Source organism: Sinohyriopsis cumingii, chromosome 4, assembly GCF_028554795.1.
Source record: "Sinohyriopsis cumingii isolate HCF-2022 chromosome 4, ASM2855479v2, whole genome shotgun sequence".
Classification (NCBI taxonomy): domain Eukaryota; kingdom Metazoa; phylum Mollusca; class Bivalvia; order Unionida; family Unionidae; genus Sinohyriopsis; species Sinohyriopsis cumingii.
Window position 1 is genome coordinate 3,113,449 of NC_142964.1, and position 17,458 is coordinate 3,130,906.

At 37.0% G+C, this 17,458-nt stretch overlaps 1 protein-coding gene across 1 annotated transcript in view; it reads right to left on the reverse strand.

The window, feature by feature from the left end:
- The window catches only part of LOC149800538 (uncharacterized), a 45,025-nt gene extending 30,516 nt beyond the window's left edge, over positions 1 to 14,509 (reverse strand). The window contains exons 1-2 of the mRNA XM_089954204.1: positions 14,243 to 14,509; positions 7,433 to 7,819 (exon numbers count right to left, since the gene is read on the reverse strand). Of these exons, the coding sequence (XP_089810330.1) occupies positions 7,433 to 7,819; positions 14,243 to 14,306 (451 nt within the window). The 5' untranslated portion in view covers positions 14,307 to 14,509. The remainder of the gene's footprint in view (positions 1 to 7,432; positions 7,820 to 14,242) is intronic.
- Between the last annotated feature and the right edge of the window lie 2,949 nt (positions 14,510 to 17,458).

Genomic DNA, 17,458 nt, shown 5'->3' on the forward strand with positions numbered 1-17,458 from the left:
GGTTGGTCCTGGTTGCACGTTTCGGCACAAGTACGGCACAATGGAAACATCAGTTTGCCTTGACAATGGTGAGGTAAGACGGGATGGTATAGGTTCGTGGGAGGCAAAACTTTACACTTGATCAAGCCTTCGTATTGTCGAATGTTTTTCAGGTCGATGTGTTCCGTCAGCAATTGCGGGTGCCCTACGGGAAAGCGACAATATTTGCACACGTATGGATACAGCGAACACACGTCCAAGTATTTGATTTCTTCTCCTTTCTCTTCGTCGGCTTGGTACAGCAAACAGGTGGCATTGGTCCTTCCTCCGTACAAGCTATCCCTCGGGTTCAACGGGTCCATGAACTGGTAACTTTCCACGAGGCGTTTAAACTCGGGATCGGTTTTCAAACGGTGATCGTACTCGTGTTCCCACATTTTCACCACTTGGTATCCTTGCTGTTCTAACTTTAGGCGTCGCTGACAAGTGTTCTGGTACAAGTCTTCCATGGTTCGTTGCAAAAACTGATTTTTAGTGTCACGGTAAGGTAACAGACGGGACATCCATGAAATAAGCAACCGTTAAACTCGTACACGATCTTGGGGTTTTCTAAGTCCCAGCCATCGACCGATCGACCGAATACGTTCCGATGGTCTTTTCGTTTCCTCCGTTGCGGGCATGCTGAATCCATTTGTCTTCCTTGTCGCACAAGTAATGTAACCAACGTAGGGCTTTGACCGAGTATTGACGCTTGACATAGTGGGTCGTTTGAGGGCTGATGACAGCCACGGTGTTTTCAGGCATGAATCGTTGTCGGTACACTAAGGAACACGCTTTGGCAATGGTGCAAGCTTCTTTCAAAGCATCGACCCCTCCGTGTTCCATGAACAGTTCTCGAAATTTTCCACAGCAACGCCGTAAAATGTCCACGTCGGAACGACAATACTTTAGCATTTCTTCCTGAAAGTCGAAAGGGTCAGAGGCGTGAGCCTGGTACCAAGTGTAGAAAGCTTCTCGTTGTTCGGTACGCATGTTGTCGGGGTCGTAATAGTGAGCCTCAGGCAAATGGGGTAGAACGGCATGTTGATTGGCTTCCGTATTGAAAAAGTGTGGAAAGTACCCTTTAGCCATTTCTGTCATTCCAAACGTTTTAGGCATTCGACTCAAAGGCATGGCCAAATAGCTCATCGAATCTTTAAACTGTACTTGTCCCACTTGCATGAAAATGATTTTAGCTCCGTTCAAAGTCACTTTAGGACGCTCGGTGCCTTGTTCCGTATAGTACCTCAAAAGAAACTGTCCATCGTATCCCGAGAAATTGTGAGCCATCACCGTGGCATGATGATGACAATCTCCGTAACGTTCGATGTCCTCTTGGCTCCACGTCTTGTCGATGGGGTCTAAGACCCATCGGGCAAAATCGGCTAACGTGTTCGGTCCCCGAAAGATTTTTTCACGCCCTCCAGGAATCTTGCTGCAGTGAGGGCAATGACTGAAGATAGGTTCTTGAATGCACTTCTCGCACGTTCGATGAGCCACGCAGAAATTAGGAATGTGAATGCCGGTTTCTTGCATGCATTCGAAATCGAAAAAGATGAAATTGCCTTTCTTCTTGTGACCGTCCTCTTCCTCTGGTGGGGGTTGGTATTTTTGCACGTAACATTGGTGTTCCAAGTCCACGATGTGGTGACAAATGTGACATTTTTTCTTTCCTCGACATACGTGTGCCTTGGTACTATTGGTACGTATAACTTGTCCACACGTAGGGCACAATCTCAGGAGTTGACAAGCACATTTCATCTGTGAACCTTGTGTTTTCAAATGTTGCTGGTAACAGGTAGGGCTGACAAACGTACGCAGACAAGTTGAACAAGGCACTGGTTCTTCGCTCAGACAGGGTGGAGAGGCCAAACATCCTGGGCATTTCCATCCACAAGACTTGTGTTGCTCTCGATTGTTATAACCATAATCACATTTCTCACAATAATAACCGTATCCCAGGAATCCAGTGATACTGGTAATGGTATCGAAATGTTCATCGTGATAATAGACATGAATGTATTTTCCGTCCTTAAAATCTTGGCCTCGAAACAACAGAGACCCACGCATTTCTTGAGGGTGCACTTTCAAGGTGTTGCGTGGAGCTAGGGCATCTTGCAATTTTTGCATCTCAGGAATGCCACAGGGTGTGTCTTTGGACAGGCCAGCTTGTTGCAACAGGAGTTCTGCTTCGTTTCGTTGTTTGGCTCGGTCCGATTGTCGAATAGTTTTCCAGGCTCTTTTCCATTCTGTCGTGTCGTTCTTGTTGGCATAGGTTCGTCCCACCACGATGGCTCGAGCTAAACACATCTGGTCTTGAGGGTTGTTAATTCGGACGAGACTTGTTTGGGTGTTGTGAAGGTCGTCCACCAATAACATCTTTTTGCGTCCAGTCCCTTGAGGAGGAGAGACGTGGGCCATTTTCAGTGTGGCTTTACCATCGGTGATGTCAAACTGGTCATTAGATTGTTGTACGTGTTGAATCTTGTCCATGACTTTGGAAGGGGTTAGTTCTGCGGGTCTGCTAAACTCGATCCAAACAGGGGATTTCAAACCGTCGTGATCTATGGATAGTGTCAAGCGATCGTCTTCTTTGGCTTGACATTGTCGCTTGAGTGAAGTGAGCAAATAATCCCACATCTCGGTGATAAACCCTTCTGCTTTCTCTAAGGGTACGTCGGACTTGAAATCTTTAAACTTCACCGTGTAGGTGTAAGCCGTGGTTCTAAATTTTCTAGAGGAGCGCTTTTCCGTCTCTCGAATGGAATAGTACTTTTCAGGATTGACTAAGGGTGGTGAACTTGGTTTAGAGGTTTCAAATTCTGGTTCACTCATGTCCTCTTCAAAATCACTGGCATGAATTTGTGCCAAGATTTCAGCCCTGGTACGAGGCGATAGATCACGTTTCTGCCTCTTACTTTCTTCTTCTTCTTTCTTCTCAAATGAATAGGATCGTTTCATCTTGAGTGAAAAACGTCAAATGACTCAAGTTCAAACACCATAGACTAATTTATAGTCATGGCAAACCAGCGTATATAAAAAGGGTGTGTGTCTTGTCCTTTCACTATTCATTTCACTCTCAAGCCGAGCACAACGATGGAAGAGACTAACCAAATCGAACGTTTCGTCAGAGCTTTGCGAGGGGTCATTAGAAAATTCTCTTCAGACCAGCCGACGGACTACTCTCCTTCCTTTCGAGATAAAAGTCAAGATACTTGCTATATCTGTAAGAAGAAAGAGCATTGGTCTTCAGAGTGTCCAGACCGTCAAAAAAGAAAAAAAACAGGGGCTAAAAAAGACAAAAGTCAAGATACCTGTTATTATTGTAAAGAAAAAGGACATTGGTCTCCAGATTGCCCAAAAAAGAAACAAGAGGAGTCAGAAGAAAAGAAGGATTCTTCAGAAGAAGAGAGGGATTCTTCGGAAGAAGAGAGGGATTCTTCAGAGGAAGAAAGAAGACAATTCTATTTAAAAGAAGCAAAGAAACAGGAGAAGAAAAGAAGAAGGGAAGAAAATGAGGAAAAAAACGGTGAAGAAATTCAAAAAACAGAGAGACTAAACAAGGAGAAAGAAGAAGTCAATGAACTTTTAATTAAAGTGTTCTGTGGTGAATTGTGAATTGGATTGTAAAAAATGGAGAAAAGAATACATGAATGATATAAGGTAAGTGTCTTTGAGTTTTGATTTTAAAATAAGAAGCTACACTCACGCACTCATACACAGACACGTACTATAAGGGTAAAAATGGGTTGTTTATTTGTTGGGTTTTTTTGAGTTATTGGCAATTGAAATTGTATTTCTTTTCGAGAAATGTGGGTGGCCCTGAAAAGGGCCTTTTTATTTTGGTGTAGGGGTGAGTTTAACCAATCAACTTTAACTGCCTTAAGCCTTTGCCACGGCCAAGGCCTACTTCTGAACTGCGTAACGTTGATGATGATGATTGAGTTGAAATCACTAAGGGTGGTACGGCAGGCTTAGTCACAGGGTTGACGTGTTTAGCTCGGGAAGGTCGTATTCTCTTCGGTCGTGATAAAGAAGTCTGATACATTTGTTTCAGACTTCTTAACTCCGCTAAAATGTCCAACAGTACCGTGACCGTTTGATTTTCACCCTCTTGTTTCTTTGCTGCTACTTCTTCTTGCTGTTGTTGCTGTTGCTTTTTTCTTACCTCTTCTTCTTGCTGCTGCTGCTGCTGCTGCTGCTGTAGGAGAAAAGCTTGTTCCGCTTCCTTTTGTCGTTGTATAAATTTCTCCAATTCTTCTTTCTGTCTCTGTCTAAAATTCTCCACTTGCGGTAATGAAGAAGGTAACGAAGGTTCCGGAACAAATTCTTGCGAGGTAAGAAAATCCACAAAATCCCAATGTACCTCTTCTGAAAGTAAGTCCGGGTTCCCTTGGGCAGTCTCCCCTGCTGGTGCACCCCAATGGATCGTTTTCTGAGTTTCCGTCATGTTGAATCACTGTCGCATAGATTGACTGCACACAAGCGCTGACGAATCTATATAGACCACGTGACGTCACAGACTGCTCTCTTCGGATTGGATGCGAGCTGACTGAATTTTGTAACGCGTGCTCGGATTGGTGAATGAATTCAATCCGTTTCAATCCTTCCTGTACCTATAAATAAGCGCAGTTCACTGCATTGATTCACCTATTCTCGTCGCTTCAAGATGTGGACCACAGTTGAGTCATCCACCCTTGTGTCTTCCATGATGTTTAGGACGGACATGCTCATGTATGTCAGGTCCAAGTGGACTGTTGTTGATAGGACAGATACTAGTCAATGGATGAGGAGAGTTTACATCGAAAGACAAGGATGTCTCAAGAGGGTACTTGTGTATGGACCGGCAGTTAGAAGGAGTTTAAGAAGAAGAAGAAGAAGATGTGACAGATGCCATCTATGTTAACATTAATATTAACATAAACCCAAAGGCCCTTTTCAGGGCCAGCCATATTTCTCGAAAAGAGATAGCCTTTCAATTGCCTACCCCTTTTTTTAAATTTAAATTTAAATTTAAATTTAAGAAAATTTAAAAAAAAAAAAAAAAATCCCAAAAGCCCAAACTCTATTCCCATATTAATTTCCCCTTGTCGCTAGACAGACCCACACTATAGTTCCATGTTAAATTCCCCTTGTACGTAGATTTGCCCACGATTTTTCTCCATGTTAAATTTCCATTGAGGCTAGAGTGTCCCAGGGGTCTCTGTAATGCTAATTCCCATTGAGGCTAGGGTATCCCCATTTACTACTAGCACATCATATAAAGAAGTTTGCACATCATATAAGGACAAAAGCACATCATATAAAGAAGTTTGCACATCATATATAAGTACAAAAGCACATCATATAAAGAAGTTTGCACATCATATAAGGACAAAAGCACATCATATAAAGAAGTTTGCACATCATATAAGGACAAAAGCACATCATATAAAGACGTTTGCACATCACATAAGGACGAAAGCACCGCATGTAAAGAAGTTTGCACATCATATATAAGTACAAAAGCACATCATGTAAAGAAGTTTGCACATCATATAAGGACGAAAGCACATCATATAAAGACGTTTGCACATCGTATAAGGACGAAAGCACCGCACGTAAAGAAGTTTGCACATCATATATAAGTTCAAAAGCACATCATATAAAGAAGTTTGCACATCATATAAGGACGAAAGCACCGCATGAAAAGAAGTTTGCACATCATATATAAGGACAAAAGCACATCATATAAAGAAGTTTGCACATCATATATATGTACAAAAGCACATCATATAAAGAAGTTTGCACATCATATATAAGGTCAAAAGCACATCATATAAAGAAGTTGCACATCATATAAGGACGAAAGCACCGCATATAAAGAAGTTTGCACATCATATAAGGACGAAAGCACCGCATGTAAAGGAGTTTGCACATCATATAAGTACAAATGCACATCATATAACGAAGTTTGCACATCATATAATAACAATTGTCATCTTAAGACAGCGCTGGCGTACCATACGTTGCTGTATTTTGAATGGACATGTGCAGCTTTTCAGTCTTTTGGCGTTTTTGAAGCGATAAAAGATGCGTGACAAAAGTCGAATCGAGCGGAGGCTGGGGTCACGCTTGCACTCCTTTGGTTAATTAATAGTACCGATAAGATTATGTCGTGTTGTCAGAGATTTCATCGTACTTTATTGATAAAACGTCAGACTCCTGTGTATATGGTTAGATATTTATATAGTTATATATTACTATTTTATTACTAATTACAACTTAAAAAGCTACTATGTTGCCAGTCAGTATAACATTTCATAAAGAAAACATTTTTCAACATTGGATCTCCAGTGGAAACTATGTATGATATAACGTAGTTCACTCAATCAGGTCAGCGGACACTTTGAGGCCGCAAATACATGTACTTCGAAGAGACTGTTTTACAACGTTTCCACCAATAAGAGTGTCAGTTCCACCATGGGCATTCTCTACATATGCAATATTCGATATGGCTGAAGAAATATCATTCCTGCTGATGGATAATTGTCTGAAGTGACGTTTACTGGATGCAGAAAGAGCACTGAATGTGACGGTATTATGCAGCTGTCTGATTGGATTCATATGGCTCTATAGTGATTCCGAGACTGGATATTTTGTGATCGGATATTTGCATTATTTGATGTGGACAGATGTTGCGATTGGATAAGTTTTGTCGGTTGATGTAATAGTATGTCCCCATTCTCGTCATAAGAAAGTTGAGTTGATTTACTCAAATAGGCTATAGGTTGACATTATAGCGACTCTTACCAGTGGGGGCAGGCGGGAGTGCGTCGAAGATGCATACCACGTGGTAGCAGCAGTGTAAAGGGTACTGTCTGCATTACAATAGGCTACAAGGCGTCTCTCTATATAGACTTGGTATGTTAAATGTTGGACGGCGTTATGGATACATTGGTCATATTCCGACATATGTTACAACTACTGTGCATTTTTGTTTTGTCGCCCACTTTTTCGCAATGTCTTTTCGGATACACATTTGAAAGACGGCCGCCATATTGTTAATAGTAATAGCAAGCCAATAAGGTTCCATCAGGGAAAGTAAGGAAAATTTACACTGTCCAGCCAATCATTAATGATAATAATGAACAAATCTGAACCAATCAGATTCACAGAAAGTGATATGTTAATGTATTGAGCTATACCAATAAAAACAGCAAGCACTTTGATGGAAAGAGCACCAACCACGTGATCAAAGCCTATATACTGCGTTTAATCACAACGTGCTGACTAATACGGCCTTTGGTCTGGTAACAAACACCTTTACAGAACCAGGCGACTCACCACGGTTGACGCACGAAAAACAATGTAGGCAGGACCATAACATCAGCTCAGTCAATCTTACGAACTGCAAATAAAGATATCTACTTACTATCTATACAATAATAGTCGAGTTCCATGTAGCTGTTGTAGGAATTATTCACCAATGGCTCCTGGCAGTTAACAAATCTGTCTCTTGTTGCGCCTGTGCCGAGCTTGCATACTTGCTCCCCAGAGCACCCGTCATGGTATGTTTTTAAAGCACCGGAAAATTCTTCAAGGCAATCGCCGGAAGAAAACACACAGCAAACGCTAAAGTTTGCTGGATGATTCCCATCGTCTACTGGAGGGCAGCCGGTGGTGTTTGGTTTGGCGCCACCCAGAACTTTACTTACCGCTATGGCATGGTTAGTAGAACAGTTGGAGTAAAAGTAAGAACCCGCAGACGATCCGTAACAGGCGTAGTCTTTATATAAAGTCTCATCCGGTAACGTCTGACCTGGATTTGGAAAGCAAACTTATAATTTATGAAAACATTACATATCGTAGTATCAAGTAAAGATATAATTTATTTATTTAATGTGATTTGTAAACAGTGATTACAGTTTCTTCGGATATTAAAACTATATTTTATCTTGTTGAAATTTCAACATGAAAACCTTCGAAAACGACATACAAATTTAAAATCTTAATTTCATCTTACACCCTTCTATCGTTCTGAATGTCGTTTGATTGGCATATCGAGTCAAAAACCACTTTATTTTAATCACAATAATGAAGCCATCTACTGCCAGTGAACTAGGCAAAATTATCCTATTGAACAATTTGGTCAAGGCAAAGGTGTCCTACACCGAATAATTGGTCTAGGCCATTTTATTTGGCTCTAAGCAATATTATCTGGCACTGACTGTCGTAATAATTAGTTTCAATTTACAGATAATAGGATCCTTTAGGAACTAAGTATGCAACAACTGAACGTTACTTCCCTGAATATAAAAGGAAATATAATACAACAGGAGACGCACACCAAAACAAGGCTCGAACACAGCAATGAAATTCCTTACCGTCTTTTGTACTAACCAAATTTTTCGGCTCAACAAAACAAAACGTTAGTTTGACTAGCAGATATGTTTTTAACTGCGACGTTGTTTCTTTAAATGATAATGGCTATTACAATCAATTATAAAGAGGCACCACAACATATTAAATATCAGCATTAAAGATAAAGACAGAAAGTTCTAGATTTTAACGGCACGTCTCTAGCATGTTTTTTCAATATCTTATTGGGTTTTAAGTCAGTAGTAAAAGCAGACTAAGAAGATGCAACACTATAGCAATCAATAAATAATGTCTTAAGCTTGAATAATCACCGTACTACAAATGTACGTGACCAGTACAAAACCTGATGCATTGTCTGGATAGTTTGTTAGTTTGTAGAAAGGCGTGTTCCTATATAAACTATACAAAGAATGATACCTTAATATATCGGATGGTGGTATTTTAGGTAAGTGTGACATGTAATATGTATTGAGTAGTGTGTGTGTGTATGTGTGTGTGTGTGTGAATGCATGAAAGTATGTATGTATGCATGCATGCATGCATGTATGTATGTATGTATGTATGTATGTATGTATGTATGTATGTATGTATGTATATGTATGTGTGTGTATGTATGCGTGTATGTGTGTATCAGTACAACTTTCTGTTCATAAACTAAGTAACAGAAAAGAGCAAAAACTAACAAGTTTTGTAAAATTTAAAAATAATTTATTTCCCCTGCATGAATAGTGATAATTAAAAAAGATAACGGGAAGTATTGCGAATTCAGTCCCAAATAATCGTAAAAGTTGTATCACTAGTCCAAATGTATTAAGTTCCAACTGAATTACAGTGGATTTCAAATACCTTCCAACACCAAAATAATATAGTCCCAAATGTTCTTGCCTGCATTCACTATAATTCCAAATGAATGCTTCTGTCTAAGAATATTATAGACGAACACTTTGTATTTCCAGTGAAAAATATTTTGAATAAACAATTCCACCCGAATGAAAATCTGAACACAACAAAAAGATTAATTCCTCATTAAAAAAACGAGGACACAGACATAGAACCGGGATAAACGTCGAAAGTTCATTTCTAGAACATTCTAAGTTGGCAACAAAACAAGGCATATTATTAAAATCATAATAAAGAACAAGTCAAACATCACGTAGACCAGGCATTTCCATAAGGAATACCAATGTCTCGGATTAAGATAAACTTGTTTATTTCCATCGATAATGATCCTAACATTTAATCTATTCTCGGAGAGAAATGTTACAAATGGATTATGTTGGTTACAAAATCAATGGTCTTAGTCAGGTACACTCTGAACTGATCTTGGACAAAGTCAAGTACAAAAGACTCACAAACACACACGCACGCACACACATACACACATGCATATATACATGTATGCATGTGTGTATGTGTGTGCATACATATGGAACATATATATATATATATATATATATATATATATATATATATATATATATATATATATATATATATATATATATATATATATATATTTCAGAACAAGCAACTCATCACTCATTATATCTAAGTAGTTACATTATATTCCTTGAATTTATTGGAGTAAAAATGACTTAATGGCTTCTTTCAAAAGTAAATCTTATTGCTTTGTTCTTTATCTGACATGAACGATAACTTTTATAAATGCGTTATTCCACAATAATATTTGTCTGCGCCATCGAACAAAAATAACATGCATTCATGATTCTGTTTCTCTCTCTGTCGCTCTGTCACTGCAACTGCTTATATGCGTCTGTCTATGCCATACTTTTGCAAGGACGTTGAATTTATTTTTCCAGCGTTGTCAATTTTGATTAGACAGCTATCAAATAAAATTGTTTATAGCTGTCAAGGTAACATGGTCTGTATGGATGATCTCTTGATAAGTATTACATAGAGCCTACGGCACGGGAGAACTATTTTATCCTTATTTGTCTCACCGTTATGATAAGTATTTGTATTATCCTTCTGGCATTGTCTGATATCTTTATACATGTTGAGCTAAATAGTTTAACTTGTCGATTTTCATCTTTGATTTATTTCCTGAAGAAAAAAAATGTGTTCAACACTTCAAATATCCAGTCAAATATCTGTCATATTTCACTCCTGCTTATGGTATTTAAAACGGTTATCTTCTCCTCCCATTCCGAGTACAATCGACAAATAATAGCTGGATTTTGCAGCACCAAAATCTCTCATTTTTGTCTTATTATTTTCTTTTTCCAATGTTCTAGATAAATTAAATAGAATTAGAATTCTGAGCATATCCCCCAATTAAATCTGTATTTACTTTAATATCTGTTAAGCGAGTCATGGATCCTACTGGCGGTAATTCAAGTTCTGTCTTGTCTGTTAAATGAATTGAGTTCTTTTTCTAGTTGTAGGACAGATTAAGGAAGGCGGCGGCACTGTGTTGCCAGTGTACACTGTTGGAGAATCATATAATGTAGGCATGTATTATGCTGTTATTTGATTAATGCATTAACTGAGAATACAGATGTACCAAAGTATGAAAGAAGTCTTCGCACACCTATGACCAGACTCAAAACCCTTTACTGTTGGAGCAATTTGGATTCCTTCAGTCAAGGGGTTTTATCCCTAGTCATCTGTAAACATTAAAAGCATTCATAACATGTAAAATACAAAATTTTCATTTGTAACTTATTAAATGAGTAGTTTGATTTAATTTATATAGATCCTAACGTCATAAAATTACTCAGTCATTGTGTTTCCTTGTAAGATTTAGGCATCTCAGTGGAGAAACTGCTTGTAAGCAACATACGACGTTTTGTCATTATTAATTAATTTAAACGTGTTCAAATGCAAATGGGTACAATTAAGTCCAGCCCTACGCTGAATACTTATTTATGAATATTTGAGAACACTAATCATCCCTTTAATAATTGCCATCTTTCATTAATGAATAAAATGTTATTATTATTCACTGCCTTTAACAGATGAACATCAGTAATATAATTATTTTAAATTTAAATAGTCTTTAACACATATGTTTAGCACACACATTCATCGCTTTCTCATAATGTATCATCCCTCAAATTGTATTTTTAAATGGAAAATACCTGTCTTTATTTCCACAAGCAATCTGTCTCACACTAATGAAAGTCATAAGAAATCAGACTATAAAAACGTAATAACAATTCACTTAACACTCTCAGTGTACGATATCACTAAACAATTTCGTATGATAGACTAGGGGCAGGGCCGACAAATTGGAGGCAACCGGGGATGTATCCCCGGGGCTCGGACCATGTAAGAGGGCCAGGGCCGAACAACAATTTAATTTTAAAAAAGAAAAGTTTTGTTTGAACAAGAACTAGGAGAGGACCGGGTATTTCTTACCATAGAGCCCGTGATCGCCCTCTACGGCCCTGACTAGAGTTTGAAGTTTTCATTGAATAAACATTCAGACTGTATTATATATATATATATATATATATATATATATATATATATATATATATATATATATATATATATATATATATATATATATATATATATATATATATTTCTCCTTCTCGTTATGTACAGTTGTTTGCAGAATAATTGACTGCTTGTTGTGTGCAAAAGGGGCTGATATTGATTCAGAAATATATTTGTGGTAGCGGGTTTCTAATTCAACAATGCGTGCAATCCGCTGCCCACTCTCTCCATATACTGTTTCTATGCATGTACCAAACCTTTCAAGTCGAGTAAGTTGTTGGACATAATTATACACATTTCGCCTACGTTAAGGAAATATTTTCGATAAAAGTGTCACTGCTTTATATATGGAATATCTTGTATTTTGTTCAATATAAAGTCTTTACAAGATTGAAAATCACTAGATTTAGGAAGTTTTACAACTTTAAAGGGGAGTGGGCGAGTAATCAGTGAAGGATTAGCATTGTGTTACAAATCTATGGTCCTGAACTAAGTGACAGAAAATAGAGAAAACCAAAACGTTTTGGAAAATTCAAAAAATAATGCATTTCCCTAGAAAACAAGATGAGAATTTAAAAAGAACTGAAAGCATTGTGAATTAAATTCCAAAGAGCTAAAAGTTCTATCACAAGTCCAACTCTTTGAAATTCCAATTAAATTCCAGTGGTAATGCAAATAAATTCAGGTATTGAATGTGTCGATGTACATGTAGTCTCGATCGTGCTAATGTACCAGTGGCCTGAATTGTGATGATGTGGTAAAAGTGTTTTATGTATCACAATAACATAGTCCAAAAATGTCCTTGTCTGAATTAACTATACTTTCAAATTATTGTTTCTGTCAAAGAACATTATTAAGTTCACTGTAATGCCAGTGACTAATAATTTGAATAAATAAATCCACCCAAAGGAAAAACGGAACAGCAATAAGACCGAGTCTGAATCAGGATGTTAAAGAATGAGTAATCCTTAGAAACACAAGATTCCATACCCCTCTACTTGACCTAGGTTGCAATTACCATTTTCTGACAATAATCTGTCACTGAATGGAAACTCTCATTCTATATGTTTTTAAGGCCAGACTTAAGACTATATCTGTTAACTGAAATTAAGGTGAACATGTTTACATTCATATTGATCCGGACAGTTAATCGACACTATTAAAGCAATATTATTTTGGTAGTCTTCTGTTTACCAAAAATAATGTTACTGGTCAGGTACAACATGAACTTGATTGTGGACTGTGTCAAGTACAAAGTATAAGAATATGTATCATTTAATCATTGAGAAAAGCCTTCAAAAATACAAATTAAATAAAATATATGTAAAACTTGTAACTGATTCAGACTTCCAGTTATTAACGAGTTTTGATGTTAATTGTTATGGAATGTATTTTCATATCAGTTAGGAAGGGTACATTTTTGAACCCATCGGCGTCCAATCATGTGTGTGTGTGTGTGTGTGTGTGTGTGTGTGTGTGTGTGTGTTCTGCTTTCGGGGCATCATAGATCATAACATATTTTATTCTTCACACTTAAATTATAGTAAATTTATAGCGACCACACACTGAAGAGGCCGGGAAATTTTTCAGTCAATAAAGTTTTCATTCATCTATAGAACCAATATAGCAGGTAAATAATGCGGATTATGTGTGAAGAAAGTACACGTTTTGATTATTTTTTAAAGTTTGAAAGCCCCATAATGCCACTATTGCCGTTGTTGGCAACAAAAGCAATTTAATAATTATGCACAATAATTAAATCCAACAACCAGAACATTGTTCTTGTCAATAGCGTTGCTGACAATGCCGATTTTAAATACAGTGACCATACTACTTTGTCCCAAATGAGCATATTTTACCCTTATGATATATTATGTTTAGTTTTGTTTTGCTTTGTTTTTAAAATATATAATAAACATTTGCACTGAGAATGTACTGGAAATGTACAGTTTACCCCCCTTCTATTCTTCCCTGGTGCGTAATGGAATTTCACATGTACATTTCCATTACTTTGATCCTACGCATTTAAATGCAAACTATTTTACTGGAAAAAATAAAAATGGAAAATTGACGATTTTACTATTTCACTTTACTATTTCATTTTTGAATAAGATCGACTAAGAGGGCTCACTCGAGATAAAAACACTGTGCTGAGCAAATGTTGGTTGTGACGGCTGTACATTACAGCTCATGAAAGAAGCATACTGTATATAATTTAAATTATAGGTATACCGTAAACAGTAACCATAAATTAATGTGTGAACAATTCCTCACCAATTAGGGTATTACATATCTTGTATGCCAGTAGATTGGTAATTTAAAATAAAATTACTTATACATACATCAATTATATCCAGTATATAACACGCAAGTAAATGAATTCAATACATTATCTTACCTAGTGAACTGCATATTCCATAAAGCACTACTAGTATACATGTGAACTGAATGCTATTAAACATATTCGATGCTAACTCTGCTGCCCCAGTTCTGATCCACAGTCTTACCTTTCCTACTAGTTATAGTTGTTCTTGTGTTGCAATTAAACATGCGCCTCCAAACTAATTGACAAAATTTCAATTGAAATTGTACTCAACGCAAGCAATATGTGTGGTAGTAGTTCCTTCAAATAGCATGGATTGATCCCGTACATTACGTATCAACAAAAGCATTACGAATACTAATGTTGGGGCTTTTGAACGGTGGAATTACTCTTAACAATTGCTTGTTATATATGGTAGGTTCTCATACAAGCAGACTTTCTTCTCTGATAAAAGAGCCTGGGGTAGACCTTTCTCAGCTCTAGAATCAATTTTCCACGTAAAAGGTCATTGTATGATTATTTACCGACTAAAAACAGAAATTCTCACATGGAGAGATTTTACTTCGTCTGTAAATCACCATGCACACATCAACTGTCAAAACGTTTTGTTTGAAATCCATCAACCACTTAAATAAGTTATGGTGATAGGTAAGAGCTTTAAGAGGTGAATGTTAGGACTTGTCGGCCTGGTGTCAGGATAATGTGATTGGGTGGGACATGATGCTAAATGTCTGCGGCATGATGCCTTAGTGCTAGACATCACTATAAACTGCCACACTGTAGACATCTTAGCGATATGACTGGAAAATTGTTAAAGCTACGTTAAAAATTCAAATCACACACAAACACACACACACACTATCATTTACGTAGTGACAGTTAAAACAATATCTACGTGGCAATATTATCTACTTTCCTATATATTTCAAAGTACGCAAGTGATTCGAATACGTATGTTGTATAATAATTACGTAACCAAATGGTACAAACATACATGTACATGTGATTGTTTACCACACAGATGGGGGAAAATGTGACACTTAGCTATTAAACGTAATCACGGAAAGGCACCAATCCACCAACTCATACTTAAGAATCAGCTAAAAAGTAAACAATAGGCCTTTATTGTACATAACTGGAATACATGCTACCCATGCTAATTAATGTCAACAAGACACGAACTTTTGTATTTTTATATCATATGAAGATATAGGCAGCTAATCCCAAAACATTTTGAGTTATGATTTAACTCTCAACAAACAGGACACGGGCACTTAATGGGTACAAATACAGTAATACCTCATGCATTCACGTTTCTGGATTCGCGAATTCACGGATTCGCGAAATTTTTATTGGTACCCTTTACGTACACGTTTTCTTTATTTTATTGAATTGTACCTTCGTTATATGACTTCTGTGACATATGAAGTTTACCTAGTTTACCTTCCTGACAATGACAAAGAAAACGTCAGTCATTAAGTTTACAGTCCCATTCGTTACTTGGTTTTACCTTACTGTGAGTGCAAAAGAAAACGGCAGCCAATGAATTAGTATTGGGGTAATATTAGTATACATGTACCGTACTGTAAATGCGCTAGTGTGGCAAATACCCATTAGGCGATACTGTACTCTATTTTCACGTGAACCATTTATTTCTCTTTTTAAGGGTAATGTATTAAGCTAACTTTTAAATGAAATTAAAGTGCTTTGGGAGCATGATTTGGGTCATATTTAGGGTTTAAACCCTAGAAATAAGCATTTATTAGCATTTTTAGTGACTCGTACCAAACATTCGCGATTCCTCCTGATCCGCGACTGGTTCTGGAACCTAACCTCGCGAATGTTCGAGGTATTACTGTATGCAATATTTCTTCCGCTTTGTACAACAATCTATTTGACCAATTGGGAATGAATATTCCATTGTCGAAATTCAAATAGGACATGAGTCAGCTATTGTTAATAGTATATTGTTAACATACGATTGTTGAAGCGTTCTATACGATTTACATGGCGTGCCTGAAGTCTTCCAGGGAGCTATTGTGTTTTGTATTATGGAGCCATCAGTAGTATACGACGGTGATTAAGAGCCATACGGGAATCCGTTGTTAAACAGAGTCAAACAAATTTTTTTTTAGAATTACATAGGAAAGAAATGTAATTTATCAGCTTCACCATTTTGTTCCCAAGTTAATGTCAATAGGGACCATAGTAACCAAACGTAATGGTAATTTCCCACATGGGGCCAAAGTACCACAGATGTAAAGTTAAATCCCCATACTTACTACTGGTCTATTAGCATAACTTTCATGTTATTCTATTCTATTCCATTACATCTCAATAAATGTTGCTCTTGACATTTGTATTAACAATTGTTCTGATTGAATTGTCCTTGATCGAAAGATGTGACAGCTATGCCGTTGGATATGGCACGCTATCGAAACCCGGTTGGAATTACGAGGACTTTATTACCAATATGCTTTATAACCGTGAGCAATTTCAACAGTTCAAAAGTAATCTTCCAAGATGCGGCTGAACCACTAGACTCTGGACCTTTGTAGTATTTTATCTGTTCTTGAGATCTAAATAGCTGTTTAACCTGACTAGAATATAAAATATATAATAAAACTTCTTGTGACAATGTTTTTATTTTACAAAAGATGAAAGAATAACATGCAATCGTATTCTTCATTTTATAATAAAACGATTTTTAACAAAATGGTGTATGATTCATTGCAGTGGCAATAAATAATCTGATTGAAATTATCTTATGTATATTTGATCTGTATTGTTTGATTTAAAAAAATTCTCCATGATTATATGTTATGTAAAATTGTATTTTGGACTTGACCCTGTTCAAAATTAAGTTCATGTTGTACCTGACCAGTAATATTTATTTTGTAACCAACGGAATTCATAGCTAGCATTTTTCTGATGAATGTTGATTAAGTATTCAGATCATTATGAATGTAAACATATTTATCTGGGCCTGGGTTTAGGACACTGGAATTCCCCCATACAAAAACCTGTCGTGCCTGATGTTTGTCATTGTCTTTATTATAATTTTAGTATTAGACTTGATTTTGCTGACAACATAAACAATTCTAGACATTAACGTTTGACCCTCTTCTTGGTTCTATTTTATGTCGTAGTTTTTTATATATATAATCTTGTTTACTTGAAAACTTACCCATTCTTGCATTTAACATGTGAGGCAGAATCAGTTTTATTGTTGTGTTCTGTATTTCGCTTGGGTGGAATTATTAACGCAAATTATTATTCACTGTTAATACA